Source organism: Chaetodon auriga, chromosome 3 (genome assembly GCF_051107435.1).
Source record: "Chaetodon auriga isolate fChaAug3 chromosome 3, fChaAug3.hap1, whole genome shotgun sequence".
Classification (NCBI taxonomy): Eukaryota; Metazoa; Chordata; class Actinopteri; order Chaetodontiformes; family Chaetodontidae; genus Chaetodon; species Chaetodon auriga.
Window position 1 is genome coordinate 19,732,421 of NC_135076.1, and position 23,255 is coordinate 19,755,675.

The window sequence follows — 23,255 nt, forward strand, 5'->3', positions numbered from 1 at the left end:
GAGACAAAATATGTAACTTAAAGAATTATATCGTATATATGTGAGTTGTAACTTAGGCTCTGTCATTGATTAGCAGACTGAAGTTAGGGGGAACTTATTGATCAACGGTATTGCGTCACTAAAAATATAAAAGTCATTTCAGACCACATAGTCAAGTTGAAACACTGCTGTACAATAGTTTGAGCAGTTAATTAGTACTCGGTGTTGTTCTTATTCTTGTTTTGTACAGGTTGTAAAAGTAGAATAACATAATTATGTACCCAACATGAACCAGTTCAGCCAGTAAGACTATCTGTTGCGCCTCCCCTTCAGAGCACGACCCCGCCTGCTCCGTCCCTGCTCAGTTACAGACGTTCATAGATACAGCATCCGAGAACGCACAGCTGTTTCTTTGGAGAGGTGCACTTGATCTTAACATCACTTTACATCTTTTTTGGACAGGACGAGAAACCTGAACGATTTGAGCAAAAATGTCTGTAAGTAAAAATATTTTTTATTGCGATATAAATATATATTTTTTTCTGGTTAGAAACATTTAGAGCAGCTCTGATTGACAGGAAGCTTTTCCAATATCCTGTCATCAATTGATAAACATAACATTATACGGAAAGATAATGAGAAAAATGAATTTATCAGTTAATCCATGCAGCGTGAATATGAGTAAATATGTTAATAAATCATTATCTGTAGTCAGTGTAAAGGTATAATAGTTTCAGCGGTCAGGAGTGATGTCTGGGCTTGTCTGGACATGTCTGTTCATTTTGCCGCAGGTGCAGTTCATTCATCAGACTGTAGGGGGCAGTAGAGCCAAAACATGAAACGGCCATCGCCTTGTTATTCAATGAATAAGTGCTATTAAAAAAAATAATAATAAAAACACAAACTGTTACTTTAGATCTTTCAAATGACATGCTCTGATCTCTATTGCAACAGGCTAAGGATCTGATGTACCCCAGTTTTACAAGGGAGAGGACAAGACACAAGAAGAAGAGGCTGGTGCAGAGTCCCAACTCCTACTTCATGGATGTTAAATGCGCGGGTAAGGACTGCACACACACATTTTCCTAACTGATGTTTAATATAGATTTTGGATTAATTATGTACTTCATTTATCTTTAAATTCTCCCCCAGGCTGCTACAGGATCACCACAATCTTCAGCCATGCCCAGACAGTGGTACCCTGTGCAGGCTGCGCTGTGGTCCTCTGCCAACCACGAGGGGGCAAATGCAGACTAACTGAAGGTGAGAAAACTTTTCACTTGTATCCTTCTTGCTGTTTTGCCTGTGATAACATATTCAAATTTTGAATTTTCTCGTCCATCTAGGTTGTGCCTTCAGAAAAAAATATTCCTGAGCAGAAATCTGCCTGAACAACCTGTAACAGGCAGCAGAGTGGACCATGGAAACATGTCTGAGCCTCACTCTCTGTGATTTTAAATGTGGCAAATCCCTCATGGAGAAATCTCTATCTGCCCAGAATCTTGATAACGTGGAGTGAAATTTCATCTCCCCTTTGAGGTTTCACAGGACAGAGCAGGAGAGGTGCAATGCAAGCCCAAGATGAACGAAAATCATGTATATGCGGACAATTCCACACATTGAGATAGAATTTGATGTATATCTGATTGGTATGATGAAGCACTTAATGTTGATAAGCTTTGACTACTCTTTTGAGTAAGTAAAACATGTTTTGTAATTATCAAAATGCACAAAAAGTCCAATGAGTCATAACTTCTGTAAAACATTTATTAGATTGACATAGAGGGGGGTGGTGGTGAATGAAATCTTTCAAAATGGTCTCGAACACGTGTGAGCTGCTTTCTGTAGCCCCGGCATGAGATGAAACCATGATGACCGTCACAAACAAAAATAAAACAATTGAAGAATTTCTTGTCTGTCATGTGTGTTCTTTGGTTTTGAGAGTTCCCCTGGCGAAAAGAAGTGGTGTAAATGAAACAAAACGGAAAAAAAATCAAAGCAATACAATTTCTCACATACCTAACATTATTCTACTATATACAATAAGTATCCATGGTTGATAAAACTTGACTGAGCTTCCAGTGGTTTGGGGTTTAGCTCGCTCATGTAATACAATATATTGTAAATCTAGTTAATATTGGCTACATTATGGCATATTGTTGGCAATGATGCAGAATACGTTGATGATCAGGTCAAGCTTAGGGGAAGGTGGTACAGCTAAGGTATGCACGCAAGTGCCAGATACTGTACATGCACAACTCCCAGCTTCTGCACAGATTCCCACACCAAAAAGAGTAGAAAAAGTCTGATGCACATAAATATTCTGCGCATCTTAGACATGTAGGCCTTAAGGTAGTTGGGGATTGGCAGAAGAGGTGTTACTTTTGAATGAAAATAAGAAGCCTTCAGTGACTGAGCAGCATGTGCTTTGACCTGTTTATTTATCAATGAAAGTTTTCCATAAGGTCACCTGTCCATTGGACCATCACACTGTTTAAACACAAGCTGATTTAGGAGGGTACTGCAAAGACAGGCACACATACAGTAAGTCGAATGTCTGTTGAAGGGCAGCCTCTTAAGGTGGTACAGCATGAACTGAGAAACAAAACGAACTTCATATCACCACTGGGTGGCACTTCAGAGCCACTTGAAACATAGACTGAGCAAACCTAACCATCTGTAGCATATGCATTAAAATAAATGAGACAGAGACTTAATGTATGTGCACATAAAATGTAAAATTGAGCCAGTTTAAGTGGTTCAGTTACCAAATCTGAGGTTTCTTTGGGTGTAGTAATTGCCAGTTCTTTCTAAATAAGTGGTCAAAAATCATTTCTGGGGAGAATTTCTGCGATCACAGCTGGAGATTAACAAAAAAACGATGTGGTCAAAATGACTTTGCATCTTAAAAAAATAAAAGAAACCAATTTGTGCCTTAGCAAAAAAAAAAAAAAAAAAAAAAAAAAAAACATCAAGGGACAAGCATTAAGTTAATCCCCCTTCACAGGGGGAATAAAGATTTAACAGCTCGAAATGTGGAATGGAGTCGAACATTGAAGGAATGTTACATGACGATCTCATCCTCTCCAGTTTCCTCTCTGCGTGTTTATAAGCTGTTCAGTTCCAGCAGGGTCTGGTCCAGGACTTGATGCATGCCCAGATTCTCCTCTTTGGCATGTGATAATTTCTCTGGAGAGAAGAAGAGAAGTGACATGGTGAAGCTTCAATCAGCAAATAATACTGCTCGTGTCATGCTGACATATTCTCCTTTATAGGTTTGTCAAACAGCACCCCTTGCAAAACAGCACTGCACTGTTTCACTGAACAGATGTTTTGCATATAACTATTTTGGTTAAGTGTGCATCATGCAAAAAAATCAACCGCACTGTGCCTTTCAAGCAGAAACTGCTGACTGTTATTCTCTGTTTGAAGACTATTAGTAGATTCCAGTAGGGACTTTTTAGAGGACTAGCGTGCAACAGTGTAGGGTCACTCATTGTATTAGATGCTACCTTGTGTAAACAGCATTCATATGTGTACACACTTCAATGACACACATGAATATCTAATATTAGACACCATCAAAAATAAGTTAGAATAACAACCAAAAGAGTGTTTTAAAGCGTCAAAGGGGAACTACATTCATTCACATCAAAACCGGAGTAAATCTCTCACCTTGTCTGACTTAAGCTTGCTGATAATTAAACATATAATGTATATTAACAACACATTTTTCAAAAGCAAACTGCTGGCCACCAAAATCAGAGAGTACAGGGCAACGTACACCACACAGCTGATGTTATGCATCAACTTCTATATAGTTTTACAACTACATATAGCATGTATGAATAATCAAGAGACAAAAAGCTGTGAAGTAGGAAAGAAAATATTTTTAATTATTTTCTGCACAGTAAGATGGGTGGAAGGCACTTATGATCCAGAGATAGAAGCCGGAGAGTCAGAAAATTCAAAACACAAGAGAGAAAAGGGGAAGTGAGAGGCAGAGAAAGAGAGACAGGGCATCTACAAAGAGGTCATGTCATTGAGGGCATGGTCCAGCTCCTCACTAATGGCCTTGTACTTCAGCTTCTGAGCATACAATTCATCTGGAGGTCAGAGGTCAACAGGAAGCGCAGGCAGGTGCCAAGGACAGCGGCGACACACACAAACAAGCCAAAAGCAGGATAAGAATGAGAGACAGATGGAGGCGGAGAGCAGAAAGAGGAAGGAGAAGACAAAAAAAAAAAAATAGGTCAGGCTTTTTAAAGATGCAGAAATGCTTGGAAGAAAGAATGATGCATGGCTAATTATGCTTCCAGCTCTTTAGTTGGGTGAGCTTTGAGCATTTAAGGCTGCTCTGAATGCCTCATAAAACTGCACCAATAACTCTATAAACTCAGCTGCCTGCGGTTTGACAGCTAAATAATGCTGACCTAAAAACATCTGAGCACATTCTGTCCTCAGTGCAGCGAGGCTGACATGGAGAAGCTGTCCTTCAGAAACAAGGGTCTTTCATTAGCTTGTCTTAGGTAAGGAGTTTCCATGCATTTGGCAGGGGAACTCTTCCTTTTCCACAGAAAATACTGCCAGTGTTTGCCGAAATAGGACGCTCCTTCTGGGATCTATGTCAAACTGAATGTATTTGTGCATGTGTGCATTAAGATGGATTAGGATCAGAACTAGGTCCCGACCTACAGGAAACTCCGCTCAACTATCTGCCTGTGGTTCATCACCAAACATCTTTCCTGCATCCTCAGATCCAAAAGACTGGTTTTTCTTTTAAAGACAGTCATGCTAGTGACTGATTTAACTGCCTTTGCCTGTGTGTTGTGTTTCGAAGAAGGTTTATTTTGGTGCAAACATGTGAGTGGTGCTGATCTCATACCTTCCAGGTCATCAATGGACTTTTCCAGTTTGGCCACAGTCCTCTCTGCAAACTCTGCACGGGTTTCAGCCTTTATACACACACAGTAAGAAACAAGGTAAGAACAAAGCTATGATAAAAGACATGTTTTGCATTTAAGTTTTCAGTGCCTGCAAGTTTTAAGCTGACAGCCGGCTAAAATCCTCAGTTCAGTAGCCAATCAACTGTGTGATGAAAATCCTGGGAGAGACCTACAAGGAGTGACATCCAACAAAGGTCTCAGCCTGAATCAACCCAGAAACGCCTGCCATTACATTTTGTCTGTTGTAGTCTATGACCCAATTATCAATTTGGCCATCCCAGTGTTTTTTCAGTATCACTAAGGTGATTCATTTCACTGTAAAAAATGACTTTGCGGCAGGATCACTAGACTCAGGATCTCACCTCCTTCAGTTTGTCAGTCAGAACTTTGATCTCCTCCTCGTACTTGTCTTCTTTTTCTGAGTACTGTTGACAGAGACGCAGAGAAATAACATCACCATACACCCTCACCTTGAGACACACACGATGTGAACACACAAACAATCTCTATCATCCAAGGATTATCGCTGCGCCACTCCCTCTGAAAAGTGATGCGTAAATGGGGAGGTAGTGGCACAAAAGAGCCGATGCGTTGGCCTGGGAACAGGTTTCGCTGCGATGCCAACCATTGCAGGCCTGACTGAACAAAGCAAAGGCATGTGTTGCTGAAGTCGAGGGGTCATGTGGTAATGGCTGGCTTGCTGTCATCCTGCCTGTCTGTGCCTGGGGAGGAATGTAATGTAACAAACAGGAAGAATGTACTGCAGGTCTCTACTGGCTGCTGTTCACATGGACTCAGACACCATTCGTCCTGCATATGCAAAAAACTGCTTCAGTGGCTAATTTGTCATGTGGTGGACATGTTATTGTGCAAACATACATGTAAACAGATAAATAACAAAGGAGCTCAGGTCTTGTGCTGTTGATACGTTCAGGTTTTCATCTAAACAACCCGAGGGGTAAAATAAATGGTTGTGTTGTAAGTAAGGTCGGGTGATACACAATTATAATGGAGCTAGTATGAAACAATACTTTGGTGGTGTGGTATCCCTCCCTACTCACTCAAATTACTGGCCACTGAGCCATGAGAGCAGCCCAAATGATAGGATACAGGGAAGTGGAGATGAGTATGTGCTGTGTGCCAGACCTGGTGCTCAGTGTATACTGTTGTATATATTTAGACTGTGTATTTGTGAAAGACAACGGAAGCAACTTCATAAACAGTCAGTCAGCTTTGCTATAATATATGCCAATATGGTTACAGAATTATGTTTTACCACTTATGTATTCTGAATAGATATGTTCGCCTTCAGCAGGCCAAAACATTGTCCAAGTGATTGAATGCATCCCAGTTGGGCAAACAAGTCGTGTTTACTCACACTTTGTGGCTAGCCTTACACATAATGCTTATTTTGAACGTTTCTGGAGGTTTGCTACAGTCTGCTGCATTTTTTCCTGTGTGGAAAACCTCCACTGATCTACACCTCAGGAGGCCAAAAAAAGACACATTATTCATATAAATGTGTAACTGTACTTCTGCTGCAGGGTCGAGTCATTTCCACGCACATCACTCAAACGCCACATGATGGTCTCACCTTCTCAGACTGGGCTTCTAAGGACTTCAGGTTGTTGGTCACATTTTTCAGCTCCTCCTCCAGGTCACTGGCTTTACTGTGGAGAGAGACCCACGCATGCTTGGTGTTAATGACAGAGCGACGGGTGAGGGCGTGTGCGTGTTTGTCTGTTCACTGGTTTTACCATTCTGAGAGCTCGGCCCTCTCCTCAGCTCTCTCCAGCTCTCCCTCCAGAATCACCAGCTTACGGGCCACCTGGGATTGAAAACATTAAAACTTTAGGGGGAAAATGTTTGAACTTGAAGCACAATAAGATCCGAAAGACAAGAGTAGGTTACATTAAAGGCTAAAAATGACTGAACAGTGGAGAGAAGTGGAGCCTTGCTCCAAACTAGCTCCGACTGTCGAAGTCTCACCTCCTCGTATTTACGGTCGGCCTCCTCTGCGATGTGTTTGGCCTCCTTCAGCTGCATCTCCTGAATCTCCATCTTCTCCTCATCCTTCATCGCTCGGTTCTCGATCACCTTCATCCCTCTGATTGGACGCGGCACAGTGCATGAGGAGGACAGCGATCAATGATTCAAAACACACTCACACACAGGCAATTTCACCTAAAGAATATCAAGGCTGAATCTGGTTTCATATGATTTAATCTGACCTCTCGCTCTCATCTGCGGCCTTCTCAGCCTCCTCCAGTTTCTGCAGTGCCGTGGCCAGCCTCTCCTGGGCTCGGTCCAACTCCTCCTCCACCAGCTGGATCCTACGGTTCAGAGCTGCTACATCACCCTCCGCCTGAGAGGCAAAAAACAGGGAGAAGAGCGATATTTAGTCATTCATTCATTCAACTTTAAATCATCCAAGTTGGTCTCCCCTCCCCCCTCTTCTCATGAGGCACAAAGAGGGCACTGAGAGGACAGAAAAGCCCACAGCCCAACTGCTTTTCAGATTTAATATGTTATTATTTTATAGCTGTAGAGCTCTTCGTAAGACCATGTTGAAAATGGAACAAGGGAAAAATAAGACGAGGATCAAAGTTTAGTATATAGGAATCAGGAATGTAGTCCTGTTTTCTCTCCCATCTCAGTGACCACAGCCAGAGGAGGAGGTTTAAAACCAGGCCTTTTATTCATGAGCGTCTCACAGGAGTTCAGAGCAGGTTCCTCATCTCATCAAAACAGCATGAACGGAGTATCTCGGCACACATTCTTGGCTTTTCTAAGTGTCTTCTACACTGAGGTATCTGGCCACTTTGCAAAGCTAATGCATATTGCATTGTTTGTAAAGAGGCTGTGAGTCTTCTTTCAAAAGCTGTTACCAGTAGATAAAGGCAGCCATGCTGATCCAGAGGCTGCTACAGACATCGGCTGCAATGCCTCGATGAGACTCTTATTCTGAAAATACCACTCATACATAAGTGCACACACCATCAACTGAATACAACCATGGGACCATGACTACAGGGAGATCTTCTGCCTTATCACTCACTGCTATGTCTGTGGTCTGTGCTCTCTTTTAGCTCCCGAATCCACATGAAGAAGTGTGACTGCAAGTGAACATCTGTACTGTGAGTGAATGACACACTGTAATCTGGTCTTCATGCTCTCTGGGGCCACTGGTCTTTCACAAATCAATAGCTGAGTCAAACTGATGAATAGTAAGTGAAATGGAGACAGCTGGAGGTCCTTGGAGTATCTTGTGTAGGAGGCATACCTGTAATGACCAGTCATCTACTAACTGCTGAGTCTGGATGGAAAGCGTAATCCTTTGTAATACGTGAAGATCACGGGACTTAAGTTTTGAGTGAAACCTTTACAAAAACTCAATTTCCGGTGACTGTGAATGCAAATCTGGGCCACATAGGGTGGACAAATGGGCTGCTTCTCATCTGCCCTTGGTAAACAAAGGCAGAGAGAGGAAAAAGAGAGCAAACAGACAACCATGCAGGCATTTCCTCTCTGTTGGCCAGGGAGTTTATCCAACCGCCACCTCCTGGGGAGACGCTTTCAAACTGAAAACCAGCCAGTTTTCATACAAACGCCACCACAAAGAGAGTGCCCACTGTTAAAATCTAAGTTTACAACCAGTCAGGCCAAACAGCATTTGCACAACTGCCCGTTTGAACTGCTTCGATGCTGAGCTGTTCATTCAAACCCAGAGAACTCACACAAGTTTACTCCCTGGTCCTAAAACGAAGCAGCTGCGGATTTCTTAGACAAACAGACGTTACTCTGTGCTCGGGCGCAGGGCAGCAGTTAGTAGGTCAGTGACTCATTAGCTCGTCATTCAGGCCAGAAGTCAGTCTGCCAGTCAGATCAACAGTCAAAGTGTCTGCACTTCAGTTTACAGGTGAGGTGACTCACTGTGCTGTGAATTTGGTTAGACAGTCATTAAGAGAGACAAAGAGAAAGGATTGGCAATGAGGAGGAACGGTTACACTGCAGAGAAGAAGAAGAGCGAGCTCAGAGCGCTCAGTGGAAAAGAGTTATTAAGTCTGTTTGTGCGGAGAATAAATAGACCTCCATCCAGTGTATTCTTCCATTCTGTCATAGACTCAATATTTCAGGAAATGAAAGCATGGTTTCCTGCTTGCTGGCGGCTGGCACGAGCCTCTTTTCTAATTCTTAAGATTTTCTTCCCTCTCGTCTCCATGTCATCTTAGACTGCTGACTAGCCAGTCAGTCTTTCCACCTCTCTCTCTCTGTCTCTCTCTCTCTCTTGTCCTCTCCCAGGTCCTGCCCTACTGCACCCAGAGCTGCCAGGGGAGGCCGCTGATATGAGACAGGAAATGTCTGCAGAACCAGCGTTGACATGTCTTAAAACAGCCAGTACGTGATAGGGGAAAACCTAACCCAACGCAGAATGAATGAAAAGTCATAAATCGGTCGGAGCACCTTGAAATCTCATCAGTAACGTCCTTTATGCAGGTCTGCATCTGTCGACACCAGTGAGAAACGTTTAACAGAATTAAACTGGAGCCTGAAATAACAGATATTGTGACTTCCTCCATCCTGAGTGAAGCAATGTGCTGTGAAGAATACCATCTGCACACAAACAAACATGCTATTCATGAGCTTTAGGTCAGCTACACTGGCACATCAGATGCTGTAATGCACTTCCAGACACACACACACACACACACACACACACACACACACACACACACACAAACACACGCTGTGCAAACATGCAGTCATTCTCATTCTGCCAATTTCTGCCTCTCTCAAGCAAACTTAATCACCAGCTAGCAACCGGCTAGTTTCCTGTGCGTTTAAATGTTTGTTGTCAAGCAACACACAAACACAAAAACCAGACTCTTAGCTATGCTACACACTGTGGGGAGGGGGGGGGTATCTACACTCACGATCGAATGTGTGCAACCTGGTGTCTTATCGTATCATCAGATTTTCACAATCACGGAGGCGGGGAATCCCCTTATAGACACAGACAGCCTTGTGTCACGTAAAACGTGTTATGTGTGTACAGCACATACTCTCATGCCTCCACTTCACTCAGCCATGACCTGAGCAGAGCCGAGCTTTTACTGTAAATCCTGAAGGTACTGCTGAAGAAGGTCATTTAACCGAAGCTTTAAGGACAGCAACACAAGCTCTTTGCACAAAATAACCATATGTGACTGCAATGTCCTGATAAAGGTTGCAAGAACTGAGATGTAGAACCACAAACTTTTACTATGAGAATAGATACTAACGTCACTTTACAGATGAGAATCTTCACAAAAGTGACAGGAAGTCAGCTGCCCACCATCCTGTCATTTCCTCCCTTTGATTGTTCTTTCTTTCAGGGCTGCTGCTCTCTCTGTCTCTGGCCATGCCCCTTCCTTTAGCACCCACTTTGCATTCTTTGGCTGGCAGGGACGCACACCGCCTTATATGGTAAAACAAACTATGGGGAATGTTTGTGGTGGAGTATCAGGAAGATTGTGGTAGCGAGCACACACGCACACACATATGTTTAAGATACTAGATGACAAGTAACTGCTCTGTCATCGACATAGCTCAACATGTGACACCAGTGCTTTCTAAGAGGCGACTGGTATTTCAGTAACTGCAGGCTACTTAACAGCTTCCCTGGACCAGTTAGGACCTTGCTAAAGGGCATTCAGCCTCAGTTAGACACTTTGCAGAGAGTTAGATGAGAAGATCAATACCACTCTACACTCATAAGCCAATTAGCTTAGCACAAAAATGAGGGGAAACAGCTAGCCTGGCTCTGTCTAAAGTTAGTCCACCTACCGGCACCTCTAAAGTTCACTAATGAACCTGTTATATCAGTTTTCAATCCCTATAAAAACCGGGCTGGAAAAACGACACACTGTGGTTTTAAAGGGGTTTATGTGCTGAACTCCTTCTTGGCCGGGTGCACTGACCTCCTAGAGTCAACTGCAAAGTGACGACAAGAGTCCATAAAACCACACTGTGTCGTTCTTAGACTCCCATCTTTGTTTGGATCAAACAAGGGAGATATAACATGTTAATTAGTGAGCTTTAGAGGTGCTAGTAGATTTGGATACCTTTGGAAAGGGCTAGGCTAGCTGTTTTCCCCTGTTTTCAGTCTTTATGCTAAGCTAACAAGCTGCAGGCTGTAGGTTCATATTTAGTGTATAGACGTGAGAGTGGTATCAATTGTCTCATCTAAAGCTCAGCAAGTTTGTGTACTAATGTCAAACTGTTCATGCAGCTGTCAGTGTTGCCTGGCTGCTCTCAGCAGCATCAGTGACACACACCACAGTCTGCAGAACTACAGGACTCTTAGGTGCTTTTCCATTCACCTCTCTGTCACCGGTTGACTGTATTGTCCATTGGCCCCTACTTGGTAAACAGGCTTCAGCCTGAGCTGAAGATAAAGCACAGTTCTACTGGGAGTGACTTAAGAAATACCTGAGTGTATTATGTATTAGAGCCAGGATCAAGGACAAGTGAAAGAGGAATCTAATTATTGGCTGATTCCAGGGCAGTGGGCTAATGAGCTGCACAATGCTGCTGGGTTTCAGGGGAAGTTATTCCTGACTCTACTGCTCGCTACTCTCCATGTGAATGTGAGCTTGTGAGTGTGTAATCTTTTCCCATAAAGATCTGGCATGCAAAGACAGCTGCATACAGAATAACCCAGCCTGTCCGGTATGATATGTAAAAGGCAGTCATTAAACGTCCAGACAAGCATTACAATGAGCTCTCTCCAGCATTTTTCTGCAGTATGTGTTCAGGCTTTCACACAGACCTTGAGCTGGTTTGAGTTGTTCAGGCTCTGCCGCATAATACTGATGTCCGATCTAAACAAGAGGTTAATTGCAAGCCATTTGCAAAAAGGCCCCTCAGGAATCCATGAAGTATACTGGGAAGCAAACTATTTAAGGGACTTTACAGGATTCAGACAGTTTTTCTTGGTTTTGTTGGAATTGACATAAATCTAACTGACACTTTTGGAAAACAGAATAGCTCTTTTAATTGCGTGGTCTCTGAACAGAGGGCAGGTGATTTAACTACTAACGATCCCAGCAGCAGTTTGCTCGAGCAATAAAGCTGTTTATATGAATACCCTGTCCACTGTGGACTACCAATAGCACTGACACAGGAATAGATGCAGAGATCCTGCTTTGACAAAACCTTCCAAACCTCACTGAACCTTGCCTGTGTCCATAAATGAAAAGACTGCCTCAATGTGGATTTGAACTGATTCAAACAGTACTTTATGCTATAAATGACTCATAATAAACTATCATTTCCTCTCTCTAAATGCTACTTAATGACATTATAGCAAATTTAGCTTTGCTAGCTCAGACTGTACAAATATATTCTACTCCATGCTTGGACTAGAACCCGCAACCTTGGCCTACATAATCAGCTCAGCCGCAAACCACTAACATGGGAGTTTTCCCCAGAATGCCAACCCTGCCAAAAGCTATCAACATGTGGCAGTTATATTTGGAAAGTTGAGCTATTCCCAGGGAGAAAGTCCAATGAAAACAGTAAAATCAGGAAGTAATTCTTTCCACAGAATCTACTGGAGACGGCAAGGGGCTGGGCAGCAAACCTTCAAACCCACTGACCACGCCAAGCAGCAAACAGATGATACCTCTGGTTCATTGTGACTAACTGATAAGCTGAGGGAAGTTAATAAGCATTATTTCTAAATGACTTCCTGGAATTAGCTGAGATGTGAGTGGGGTAAAATGAGCATGGATGTCATGTATGTTCGAAATAACTTTAATGTGTCTCCCAAATCCAATGTTAATGTCATTACGGAACAGCAGATACGGGCAATTCTATGCTGAGACAAAGTTAGTTTGAAATCAATAGCTGACCCCCATCGCCACAAGAAACTAACTTCACGTGAACTGACAAGGCCTGACATGTAAGATGTTTTTAAGCATTAAACTTTCACTGAAGTTGTATCCCAGTGACTGGAATCCACATTAAGTCCTGTAGAGCCAGTCCAGCACACACACTAATCTTCCTGTTGATCAGGGCTGGAGCTCAGGGACAGGAAGTGTTGGGAGTAGAAGCACAGGAAGTGCTGCACCAGAGTCGGCAGAAGACATCCTGGGAGGGGCAGCTGAGGGGGGTGCGGGTGGGAGGACGACCTGCTTCCCAACACGGATAACTCAGTGGAGGTTTGAGTCCTACTTTGGTGATGATGTGATTTTTTGCTGGGGTCTTAACAAACATGCACGCTCCCTTACATCTAGAGAATATGATTTGTAGGCCAGAGCATCTCTGTAACACCACAGTGCTTAAGTTTCAAAAAAGGGAACAGATACTTTAAAGCTTTTAAACTGATGCTTTGATGTCTTTTTGTCATTTTTATAATTTGACTGATACTGATAAAAATACTAAAAAGAATGAAATATTTCTCTCCAGAGGGAAAAAAAACTTGCAATCTGGTTCATCTGCATTGCTCACATTTTTGGACTGACTCTCAACTGGGAACCTTCAACCAGCAAGTGTGACTGCTATGAAAACTATGAAGCATCAGCAGCTCATTGAGAATAATAGCCGTACATTAAACACATCTGAGGAAGTCAAACGAGTGCTTCAAGACTATGTCATGTCTCTGTAATCTAACAGAGCCTTAAAGCATTATTGAGCGGTTGAGTAACGTCTCCAGAGGCATCGAAACCACACTAGAAATAACACAAAGCAATTACTTTCATTTTTTTTAATGAGAGACGGAGCCAAGCATCTTTTCTGATGCCTCCACATTTTCAAACGGTGATTCATTACCCTAACACACTCAGCAAGGTTCCTGTTTTGATCTCCCCGTGCTTCGATGAAAGGGTTTTTGTGCCGAGGAATAACTCCAGGTTGCCCTAATTATTCACATATGGGACCACACCAACTCCAACGCCACACAAATGCGCTGCTCTGTCTGATCAAGGCTGATAGGGATGAAACGGAAGAAGCCCTGCTTAGCATTCATAAGATACATGTTTACATATATTATAACGTAGTTCTAAGTAGATATAGGGTCTTTTTTAAGTGTTTATTGTTCATTTGATGCATATAATGAATGACAACACAGCTCTACCTATGCATTCATTTTTAAAGCACTGCCCAAAACTTAACATGTTCTTATATCTGCTTATAACTACATTATCATGTGTTATATATATTTGTTACTGTTTATGTACAGCTCATAAATGGATAATAGGGGGACTGAAGTACAGTGTGACCATTTCAACGCATGAACCAAGTTCAGATCATGCTTGTTATCCTTCAAAAAGTTAATGTTTGACTGCAAACTCTGTGTCACAACTTGTGGCTCTGAGGCAGTTACTGTACTCATGCCCTTCCCCTTACATGTGACAGGAAACGCTCAGCAGCCTAGTTCCGAAATTAATAAGAGGTGTGTCACAGAAAATGAAAAAGCAGCACCAAAAATATGACATGATTCATCCATCCACTTTTTATACCCACTTCAATGTTCTGGATGTAGTGTATGCCTGCAGGTTGGACATTAAGAGTTCACTGAATAAAACAGACATTTATGGGCCATTACATGAGCAAAGAGCAGAAGGCATCCACAACAACAATCACAACACTGCAATACTAACTGGTGACATCAAGGTACTTTGTATGTCTCAGTCATGTAGCGACAAGATGAATTAGTTTAAAATCATGATTACTAACGTCACTGATGACAACATGCAGTGTAGTCCATATCAGAATCATTATCCGCAAGCTGAGCAAACACCCAATTGTCAAATTAAAAAGGTGCACTGTTACCTAATAGGCAGTCTGTAACAAAGGGGTAAGTCCTACAGCAGGCCAGCTCCTTTCATCATCTCAGCTCCCATATCTTTACAGCCACACCTTCCCCTCCCACTCTCCTTCAGTCTGTCTACTTGTCCTGTCATTAACCAGCTCCTATGCAAAAGATATGGCACCGTGTGCCATAAAGCATCACGTGAAACGAGTCAAGACTGTTACCTAACTGCACTGCGAAGCATTTTTTTTCACCAATCCCTACCTGCTCTGCGTGAAGTTACAACACTGTGCAGGCAGAGTCAAGAGACAGGCAGGTGACAGAGCTGAGCGAACTCAGATGAGTGGTTTTCAACACATCCACACATCTAGTTTGAGAAATACCGCATTTGTGTAACTTCAACGATGACTTGTGCTAATTACAGCTCAAGTTGTGCAACTGCTGTTGGCACTGTATGTTGAAATGTAAACATGTGAAAGTGTTGAACATAGGGCTTCAACTAATAATTTTTCTCATTATTGATGAAACCGAAACCAATTAATGGCTTGGTCTATAGAATGTCAGCAACCTGTGAAAAATGGCCATCGCAAGTTCCCTGAGCTCAAAGAGGCATCTTCAGAGAGCTTATTTTGTCAGATTAACAGTCCAAAACCCAAAGATATTCAGTTTACTATCATGGAAGATGAAGAAAACCAGAGCACCAGTGAATCTAAAGATGAATGAATTATCAAAATGGTTGCTGATTCACTTAATGCTGATCGACTAATCAATTAAGTGAGTAATGGCTTCAACTCCAGCTGAAAATGGCACATCTTTCCGACTATTCCTTCAAATCCCTTAATAACAGAGTAGGCATACTTTGAAGGGAATGCCCTTTATTTTCCTCTCATCAGTGGAGGCAGGGTGGAATGGTGGTTAGGCACTCATCCAGACAGCTGCTGCTGGCACACATCCACCCTGCTGAAGTGTCACTGAGCAAATCATTACGAGTGTGAAAAGTGAATTTCCCTGGAGAGTCACAAAACCAACCCCATCATCTAAATGCTGGCAGCTCTGAAAGCTGCTACCGCCTAATTAACGCAGAGTGACGATAATAATCAAAATGATTATTTAAATGAATTTGTATTCCTAAGAAGTCATCTGGTTTGTCTAATAGATACATTCACTTTTGCACAAAAGCTTCACAGCTGTCTACGTGGTCCACATTATTCACAGTAGTTTCACAGCGGCCTGTAAGTCAGGAGCGCACTGCGCATGCGCACAAACCTGCAGGAATCCGAACTTTTTTCACTGAGGACCAACGCCTTGCATTGTGGCACCATCACGCCCGCGAATGAATCAATGACATGAACTAATTTTAAAGCCTGGGGCTGAACAGAGTTAACACCATTCCAACAGTCTGACGGTGTGAAAGCAGAAGCGCTGCGCTAAAAGAGGGAGTTTAAAACAGAGAGAAGAGAGAGAAAAGAGAGGATTCGATTGTCTCACTTTCTCTCGGAGCTCCCGTTCACTGTCCAGCTCTCTCTGCAGGATCTGAGCCCGATCCTCCGCGTCGTCGGCCTGCTGCTGCAAACACTGAATCTTCCTCTTCACAGCATCCAGAGAGTTAATACCTGCCATTGCTGAGTGTTTAGTTACTTAATTTAAGACTAGAAAAAAGAAACAGTTAAGACTATTTCTGGGTTGTGCAAAAAAAACTAAAAAAAAAAAGTAGGCTAGTGCCTCCTGCTTGTTTGGTCTATTCAGAATAAAATTACAATAAGAAAAACGACTTTGATCGTGGATTCAAAGGGAAATTAACCAACGTCCGTCCGGGGCCAAAGTCTTTGGAATGTAAAGGAGTCGTTCAAGTGCAACAAAAGTTATATAACCAGGAAGTCACAGAGTCCAGGTGATCCCCGAGTGTTTCTTCTGGTCTGGAGGAATGAGAAGTTCATGGGCTGTGTAGAAAGTTGTCCTCAGGAATGTAGCAGTGTTGGTCCGGACGCTTCGGGTTTGCGGAGGAGGATTAGAAGAGCTGCGCGGTGAGGAGAGCTGAGAGCGGCAGACTGTGCCGTAGGAGGAGAGAGATGATGGGGACGATGAGGTCAGAGCGGGCGGGGCGTGTGCGTGCGTGCGTGCGTGTGCGTGCATGTGTGTGTGTGTGTGTGTGTGTGTGTGTGTGTGTGTGTGTGTGCGATCCCGTGTGACCGATGTGATCACTGCTACGAGACTTTTCAGAAGAAAGAGGAAGAGGCAGGATGGATTACTTTCAGTTGTTGTAAAGACGCGGTAGTTTAAGAAGTCACGCACACACAGACACAGACACAGACACACACACACACACACACACACACACACACACACACACAACCACTTCAAACTCGATTTTACAGTGAAATTCAGAGTTAGTTTAAAGTCTGAAGTCTCCATCCTGCGTGATAACATACGATGTGTGCTTGTATGTTGAAATAACTTTCAGTGAGGCTCTGGCAGTGGTACCAATACACCGGATCAATAACAGGCCCGATACTGACCTTATGAAGCAAGTAGTGTTTCCTCTTATAGTTCTATTCATTCATTCATGGTGGACCGCAGACCTTACATAAACTGATTTAACTAGTAATGATTTAACTAATAATCAGTAGAATATCAGCAAATACCCTGAATTATTATCAGAATCAGTATTTGGAGAGAAGTTGGATCCATACATGAGGCGTATACTAGACCACAGAGTCAAAAAGCCATACAGTGAAACAGATGGGAGCATCACTTCATCGTCAAACTGCTGACAGATAAACACAACCTGTGACAAGGGGTCACAAGTTAGCATCGCTCTGAGCATAAAGAGCATAAAGAATCAGATTCAGTGACAAGATTATTACCAATTAGAGCCAATACATGAAATTATAATAGGTATATCGGTAACAGCGTACATGTTGGTTAATTACTAGCTGATGTATAGAAATCCTTGTAGTTTAATAATTAAGTTTAAAGAATCCTTATAGAAATTGCTTGTTATAAGTTTATATATATAAATGCAATGCTTGCTGATATATTAGGATTACTTTTTAAATTTCAAAAACATCAATATTGGTACCAATGGCACAAATCCAGCATCATTATATGATCATCTGATGATATGATGTAGTATAATGTCATGTGAGGCTGACATTCAGTGAAATATTAAAACCAAAGTTTATGGCTGCAGTTACATTATACTAGATGTCCTGTGCATCATATTACAGTTCACAGTAAAGTTCAGTATTAGGCATCATTGAGAACTTTGTGATCTTGACTATATTTCCAAATAAAGTTCTAAAGTTTTTCTGTGTCGTATCTCCAACATTAGTAGAAGAAACACAGATAATTACCTATAAATTCATATATGAGAAACAGATCCTCAGATGACAGTATCACATCCAGGGCTCAGAGTATTGATCCTGGCCTTCATGCTTTACATTCTTTTGTTGTTCTACTGTTTGCGGACCTCTTAGTTCTCAGGAAATCTGTTTTGTGACCCTCTAACAAGAGCATCAAATATGCGTCATAAATCTTTCCATTTTGTGGAACTGTGTGAGCATTTGTCTTCAAGGAGTAAGCAAACAAACATCAGCCACCACCTGCCTGCTCATATGATGTTCATTGTGTGGCTGTGAGTCAGATTTACGCTGCATCTTTCATGTTTCTCTGCCAGCCCTGCCTGTGTTTACCCTCCCAGTTTCCCATTCACGCGCTCGGCCTGTGAGCAAACGGCCGGTCGAGCGAGTCGACCGGCAGATCGCAGCTCAGTTCAAGTTCGGCTCGAACTCAGTGCGAAGGAGAAAAACCTCTCACAATCAATCTCATCTGTTCATTGAGCCTCCCTGTCTGATTTGCCCCTTGCACCGGAAAAGCTGGAAGCATTGATTTCATTAGACACAGGAGTGTGGGGCTTTCTGTTTGCCTTAGCTGCATTCCTGACATACCAGAGCCCCCCTGCCTGCTCTCTGCTTTCTCTGCCCGGCCGCCCCCACAGTCAAGCTTTCCCCTAAAACAGTAACTGTTACTGCTGTGAACAGTGTTATCAATACCTGCATTAAGACCCCATGCTGCCACCCTGTTAGACCACCTTTAGATCTCTGCATCAGACTCTCCGTCTGGTTGCTTGAGCTAACAGTGAACTGTAATGACCTAAATATCAGCACTTCCACTCATATTTTTTATGAATCACAACTGCTCGCCTGTTGGGGTCTTAGGCTCACTGTTCAGCTTTTCCCAGCCCCCTCCGTGTTCCCAATCTGGTCCCACTCTGTGTGTGAATTCATAGGTGTAATGACTTGACTGCTGCTTCTAATAAGTGGCATGTGGGGGGGGGGATTTATGGAGCTTCGCTGGCTGGAAACTTTGGTGTCAGTTCATATGATTAAACTGTAGATATGTTACAGTTATTTTTAAGAAAACTCGCATTGCTTGAATTCTCCTTCCACATACACCCAGGAATGGAAGCCTCATGCTCAAACCACAACTTCAGCCACTACTTTTTCCAGGGGCCCACTTGACCCACTTTACATGTGAGGCTTCTCAGAACTGTTCAGAGTTTATTTAATCACTGCGTGAGGATAATCCAGCGCGTCTCAGCCTCGGTCTCTGTGTCTGTTTGTCAGACACTTCCCTTCTCTTTGTGTGTAGTATAACACTGTATTTCCTTGGGATATCCTCCACAAGGCTCAAACAATACCACATCTTGGTGGAAGCTGGGAGAGCTTTTGTTTTCATGACGCTTCTCGCTGCACGGTTTGCTCAGTAATGGTATTGGAATGACTTAGTGGCTTTTTGGCTGTTGTAATTAAACTGGTATGATCAGTATTTTAGCTTTATCGTGAACATAATTGACTCCCTAATATGGACTTTGCTTAGATTTGAGTTTCTCTCTCTTTCTCTCTCTCATGTACACACACACACACACACACACACACACACACACAACAGTAAAAACACACGGCTGTGCACACATGCACTAAAATGCTTGGAGAAACCACCACTGACAGATATACAGCGCTGTGGTTTGTGGTGTTGCCAACAACCTTGAATATGATCTTTTTTCCCAGATTGCAGCTGATTAGCCACAGAACAACTGACTTTTCCAATGTTCTGCTACATTTACTTAAATCAATTATTTGTGTATACAAAAATATTCCCACAAACTTGAGTTAATTTGGGTCTGGTGTAGAGGACACAGTGATCCTCCTATAAGATGACAATCCTCAGTGATGGAGGAAGTAGTCAGAGCTTTCATTTAAGCAAATTAGCAATACTACAGTGTAAAAGTACGCCATTACAAGTAAAAGTCCTGCATTAAAAAGTTTACTTAAAAGGGAACTTGACTGATTTTACACATTGAATGTTTATCGGTCTTGGGAAGGTCTGTCCTCTACTGTTTTAAGACATTGGTGTCTCCAGAGGGAGTGGCACAAAATCTGATAAATTGCCTCAAGTGATGTCACTTGAGGCAGAAAACTGCAAATTTGAAAATTAAAATAATCCATGGGTGTGGAATTAGACAGAAGTAAGATTATTAGACCTCTGGAGGCGAGCAGCTCACTAGCATAACACCTGAATCTGTGACTGTTTAGTGCATTGTGGGTAATGTTTTACCAGGTTTAATGCTGTTCCTATTTCAGAGATTTTAACCCTTTTTAAAAACTGCCCATCCTGAATCCAATAATATAACAGGAGTGATGTGCTAAATGGGCGTACTCTTTTAAGTCAAAGTAAAAATGAATTCTGACATAAATATACTGAAAGCATCAACAGTAAATGTAATAGTTAGACATAAGTATTGCACATGTGATCATTAAATCATTATGTATGTTATTGGTGGATTAACTCATAAGTAGCATTTGCTGTTGTAATGAATGGAGTTGTAGCTAATTTAGCTACGTTATGTACCATTAATCTATAACAATGCATCATATTTTACAAGCTGATCACATTTTGTATAAAAAAAAAACCTTTTACGAGGTAAATGACTAACTAATTACAACTTTCAGATACATGGAGTGGAGGAAAAAGTCTCTTTCTGAGACATATTGGGGAGCAACCGTGAGAACACTCAAGTAAAGCACAAGTACTTCCAAACTGTATGAAAAACTACAGTATTTGACTTGAAAAGTGTGTGTGTGTGTGTGTGTGTGTGTGTGGGTGTGGGTTGGGGGTTACAGTTTATCTGTGTGTTCATCTTTCAGGAGTGGCTGCACAGGAATGTAACAGTCTCTGAAGTGCTCCAAACCATTCACTGTGGATCAAAGTAAGCCCACAGCTGGTGCTGGCTTAGAAACAATCCAGCTGTGGAATAATGGGCTTGAATTTTCAGCAGTGCCATGGTAACGTGAGTGTGTGTGAGAGGCGGAAGAAAAGGCGAGTAATTAACGGCAAGAACAGGAGCCTCTTGTCAATATTCAGAGCCTTGCAAAGGATAAAGTGGAAACAGGGCTGCATTATTATTACTGTATAACAATGACAGCTTCATGGCACATTTTCAGACAGGTGAAGTGAACTAAGTTGACCCCGACCCCCCCGTGTGTGTGTGTGTGTGTGACCTTTCACTCACGTCTGCAGCTTTCTTCTCAGACAGTTCCAGTTTCTCCTGAGCATCTTTCAGGCCCTCAGAGAATTTGTCCAGTTCATCCTCCGTCTGTTTCATCTTCTTCTGGAGGTCCACCAGCTCCTCCTCCAGCTACAACAGGAGAGACCGTTAGTTCAGCTCACCACACTGCCTCTGGTCAGCATCCTCTCATACAAATTCAGTGCCACCCCTGTCACTGCTGTTTTGTTCTGATTACTTTTAGCCCCAAAACTTTCAACAACTTTAAAAACCCTGTAGGTCCAAGCAAAGTGATAGACGACATCCGTTATTTTTAGTGTGGATGGATTGCACTTAAATAAAGGTTCAGTCTGATGGGACATCGTTAAACCAATGTGTTCGTATTCAGATGAGTGATAAAGCAGCAGTGGCTGATTTGGGAGTCTAATTGTGTTTATGATGCTTGGGTCTCTCATGATATGAGCCCTGGTATTCAAAGCCTAATCTTCTCTCTCTCTCTCTCTCTCTCTCTCTCTCTCTCTCTCTCTCTCTCACACACACACACACACACACACACACACACACACAGCTAAATGTTCCCCCTAATCAGCGTCCCCTCTGAGCCCATGAAGCACTCCTGATAATCCTTCTGAATTCCACACAGTCATTCTCTCCTGGCGTCTATAAATACAGCTGTTATCAGTGACAACACGCAGACGCCTGGGACCATGGACCTAATGTATGTGTGTGTTTAATCTCCCATTTGTGCATATGTATCTATTTGCATACTTATTGTGTGTGTGTGTGTGTGAGTGTGTGTGTGTGTGTGTGTGTGTTGGCTACACCTGTCAAATAGTCTTATAACAGATAGATACCCATTAACCATTAACCCTTTTCAAACTGGTCCTGGAGGGAGGGACGTCAGCACTTTTTCCTCCCTAAAGATCAAATCTTGATCCTGTGTGGTCTCATCACCTGAAGTGGCTAAAACCACCTCGAGGGGGGGTTTGATGAGTTCTCTGTCTTTGAGCCTCACTGTAAACAGCATTAAGACTGACTGATTCTTATTACATTCAGTTCCTGCTGTTCCCTTCAGTGTGTGTCCTCTGTGGTGTTTATAGGTGGGGGATGCAATCAGTCATGACGTTTACATTTCAAGATGCCTGGATTTGTTCTTCCTTTCTGGTGGTGAATTTTAGCTGGAATTGAAAGTAACTGCACGATTACTTAACACAAAACTGAGACTATAGTTTCAAGGGCTTATCCTGAGAGCGCTGCCTGGCCTTTTAAGGAGCCGTGGGTGTTTGTGCTTCATGTCCCGTTACAAACATTTGTTGGATTTAAGTCTCTGAACGATGGCAATTAAAAAAAAAAGAAAAAGAAAAAGAAAATCCCTCAGAATATTTTCAAGCTGTGATACGGCAAAGTGAACCAGTAAATTATCTGTGAGGGATGTTGTATAAATAAATGTGGAAAGTGTTTACAGACTGATTCCTTAAAAGTATGTCTGGTATGTATCAATGTTGTGATTAGCTTAAGAGCTGGATAAAGAGAAAAGCCTTAAAGAAAAATCTTAAGTGTGCCTTATGCTGGGTCTGGATTTCTTCCTGCAGCACTATTTTAAACTTATGCAACTTGTTAACCAAATAATACAATTTCCTCCAGGTACCAACTATCTGATATATCTGATCAAAAACAGCATCATCATCACCATCTCCTTCTGCCTCTTTCAGTCCCACCTGTTTGCATTTGTCCTCCGCTGCCTTCTTGTCCGTCTCTGCCTGCTCTGCCCGGTCGATGGCGTTCTCCTTGTCCAGTTTCAGCATCTGCATCTTCTTCTTGATGGCCTCCATGGTGGCTGTTTGGTTTGATTTCCGCTCTCTGAGATGTGAAAATGCAGCTTCAAAAGTTTCCCGTTGTGTTGAGATGTAGGAGATTCGGTCTTGCACTGCTGCAGAGAGCTGGAGTCCAACAAAGCTGCAGAGAAATG

At 42.5% G+C, this 23,255-nt stretch overlaps 2 protein-coding genes across 5 annotated transcripts; one reads left to right on the forward strand and one right to left on the reverse strand.

Annotated features, from left to right (window-relative positions):
* Window positions 1-346: 346 nt before the first annotated feature.
* LOC143318074 (small ribosomal subunit protein eS27-like) lies at window positions 347-1,878 on the forward strand. Its single transcript, XM_076726024.1, has 4 exons — window positions 347-476; window positions 934-1,039; window positions 1,132-1,242; window positions 1,326-1,878. The coding sequence occupies exons 1-4, from the start codon at window positions 471-473 to the stop codon at window positions 1,352-1,354; spliced, it is 252 nt and encodes an 83-aa protein (XP_076582139.1). The 5' UTR covers window positions 347-470; the 3' UTR covers window positions 1,355-1,878.
* On the reverse strand, window positions 1,733-23,232 carry tpm4a (tropomyosin 4a). 4 transcript variants are annotated; one of them, XM_076726019.1, is made up of 9 exons: window positions 23,005-23,230; window positions 21,293-21,418; window positions 7,157-7,290; window positions 6,915-7,032; window positions 6,683-6,753; window positions 6,520-6,595; window positions 5,288-5,350; window positions 4,865-4,934; window positions 1,733-3,168 (listed from the first exon to the last, which is right to left on the reverse strand). In XM_076726019.1, the coding sequence occupies exons 1-9, from the start codon at window positions 23,116-23,118 to the stop codon at window positions 3,086-3,088; spliced, it is 855 nt and encodes a 284-aa protein (XP_076582134.1). In that variant the 5' UTR covers window positions 23,119-23,230; the 3' UTR covers window positions 1,733-3,085. The 4 variants fall into 4 exon arrangements, with proteins under 4 accessions (XP_076582134.1, XP_076582137.1, XP_076582138.1 ...); XM_076726020.1 differs by lacking the exon at window positions 1,733-3,168 and adding an exon at window positions 3,877-4,085 and having other exon boundaries at window positions 23,005-23,232; XM_076726022.1 differs by lacking the exons at window positions 21,293-21,418; window positions 23,005-23,230 and adding an exon at window positions 16,210-16,771.
* Window positions 23,233-23,255: the final 23 nt, after the last annotated feature.

What these genes read in the sequence shown, in the direction of transcription:
- LOC143318074 (XM_076726024.1), top strand. An exon ending in CATGGATGTTAAATGCGCGG is followed by an intron (nt 1,040 to 1,131) that starts GTAAGGACTGCA and finishes ATTCTCCCCCAG; the next exon opens with GCTGCTACAGGATCACCACA. An exon ending in CAAATGCAGACTAACTGAAG is followed by an intron (nt 1,243 to 1,325) that starts GTGAGAAAACTT and finishes TCGTCCATCTAG; the next exon opens with GTTGTGCCTTCAGAAAAAAA.
- tpm4a (XM_076726019.1), bottom strand. Translation starts at nt 23,118, where the DNA reads ATGGAGGCCATCAAGAAGAAGATGCAGATGCTGAAACTGGACAAGGAG. An exon ending in CCGACCGTAAATACGAGGAG is followed by an intron (nt 6,754 to 6,914) that starts GTGAGACTTCGA and finishes TTTCAATCCCAG; the next exon opens with GTGGCCCGTAAGCTGGTGAT. An exon ending in AGGGCCGAGCTCTCAGAATG is followed by an intron (nt 6,596 to 6,682) that starts GTAAAACCAGTG and finishes CTCTCTCCACAG; the next exon opens with TAAAGCCAGTGACCTGGAGG.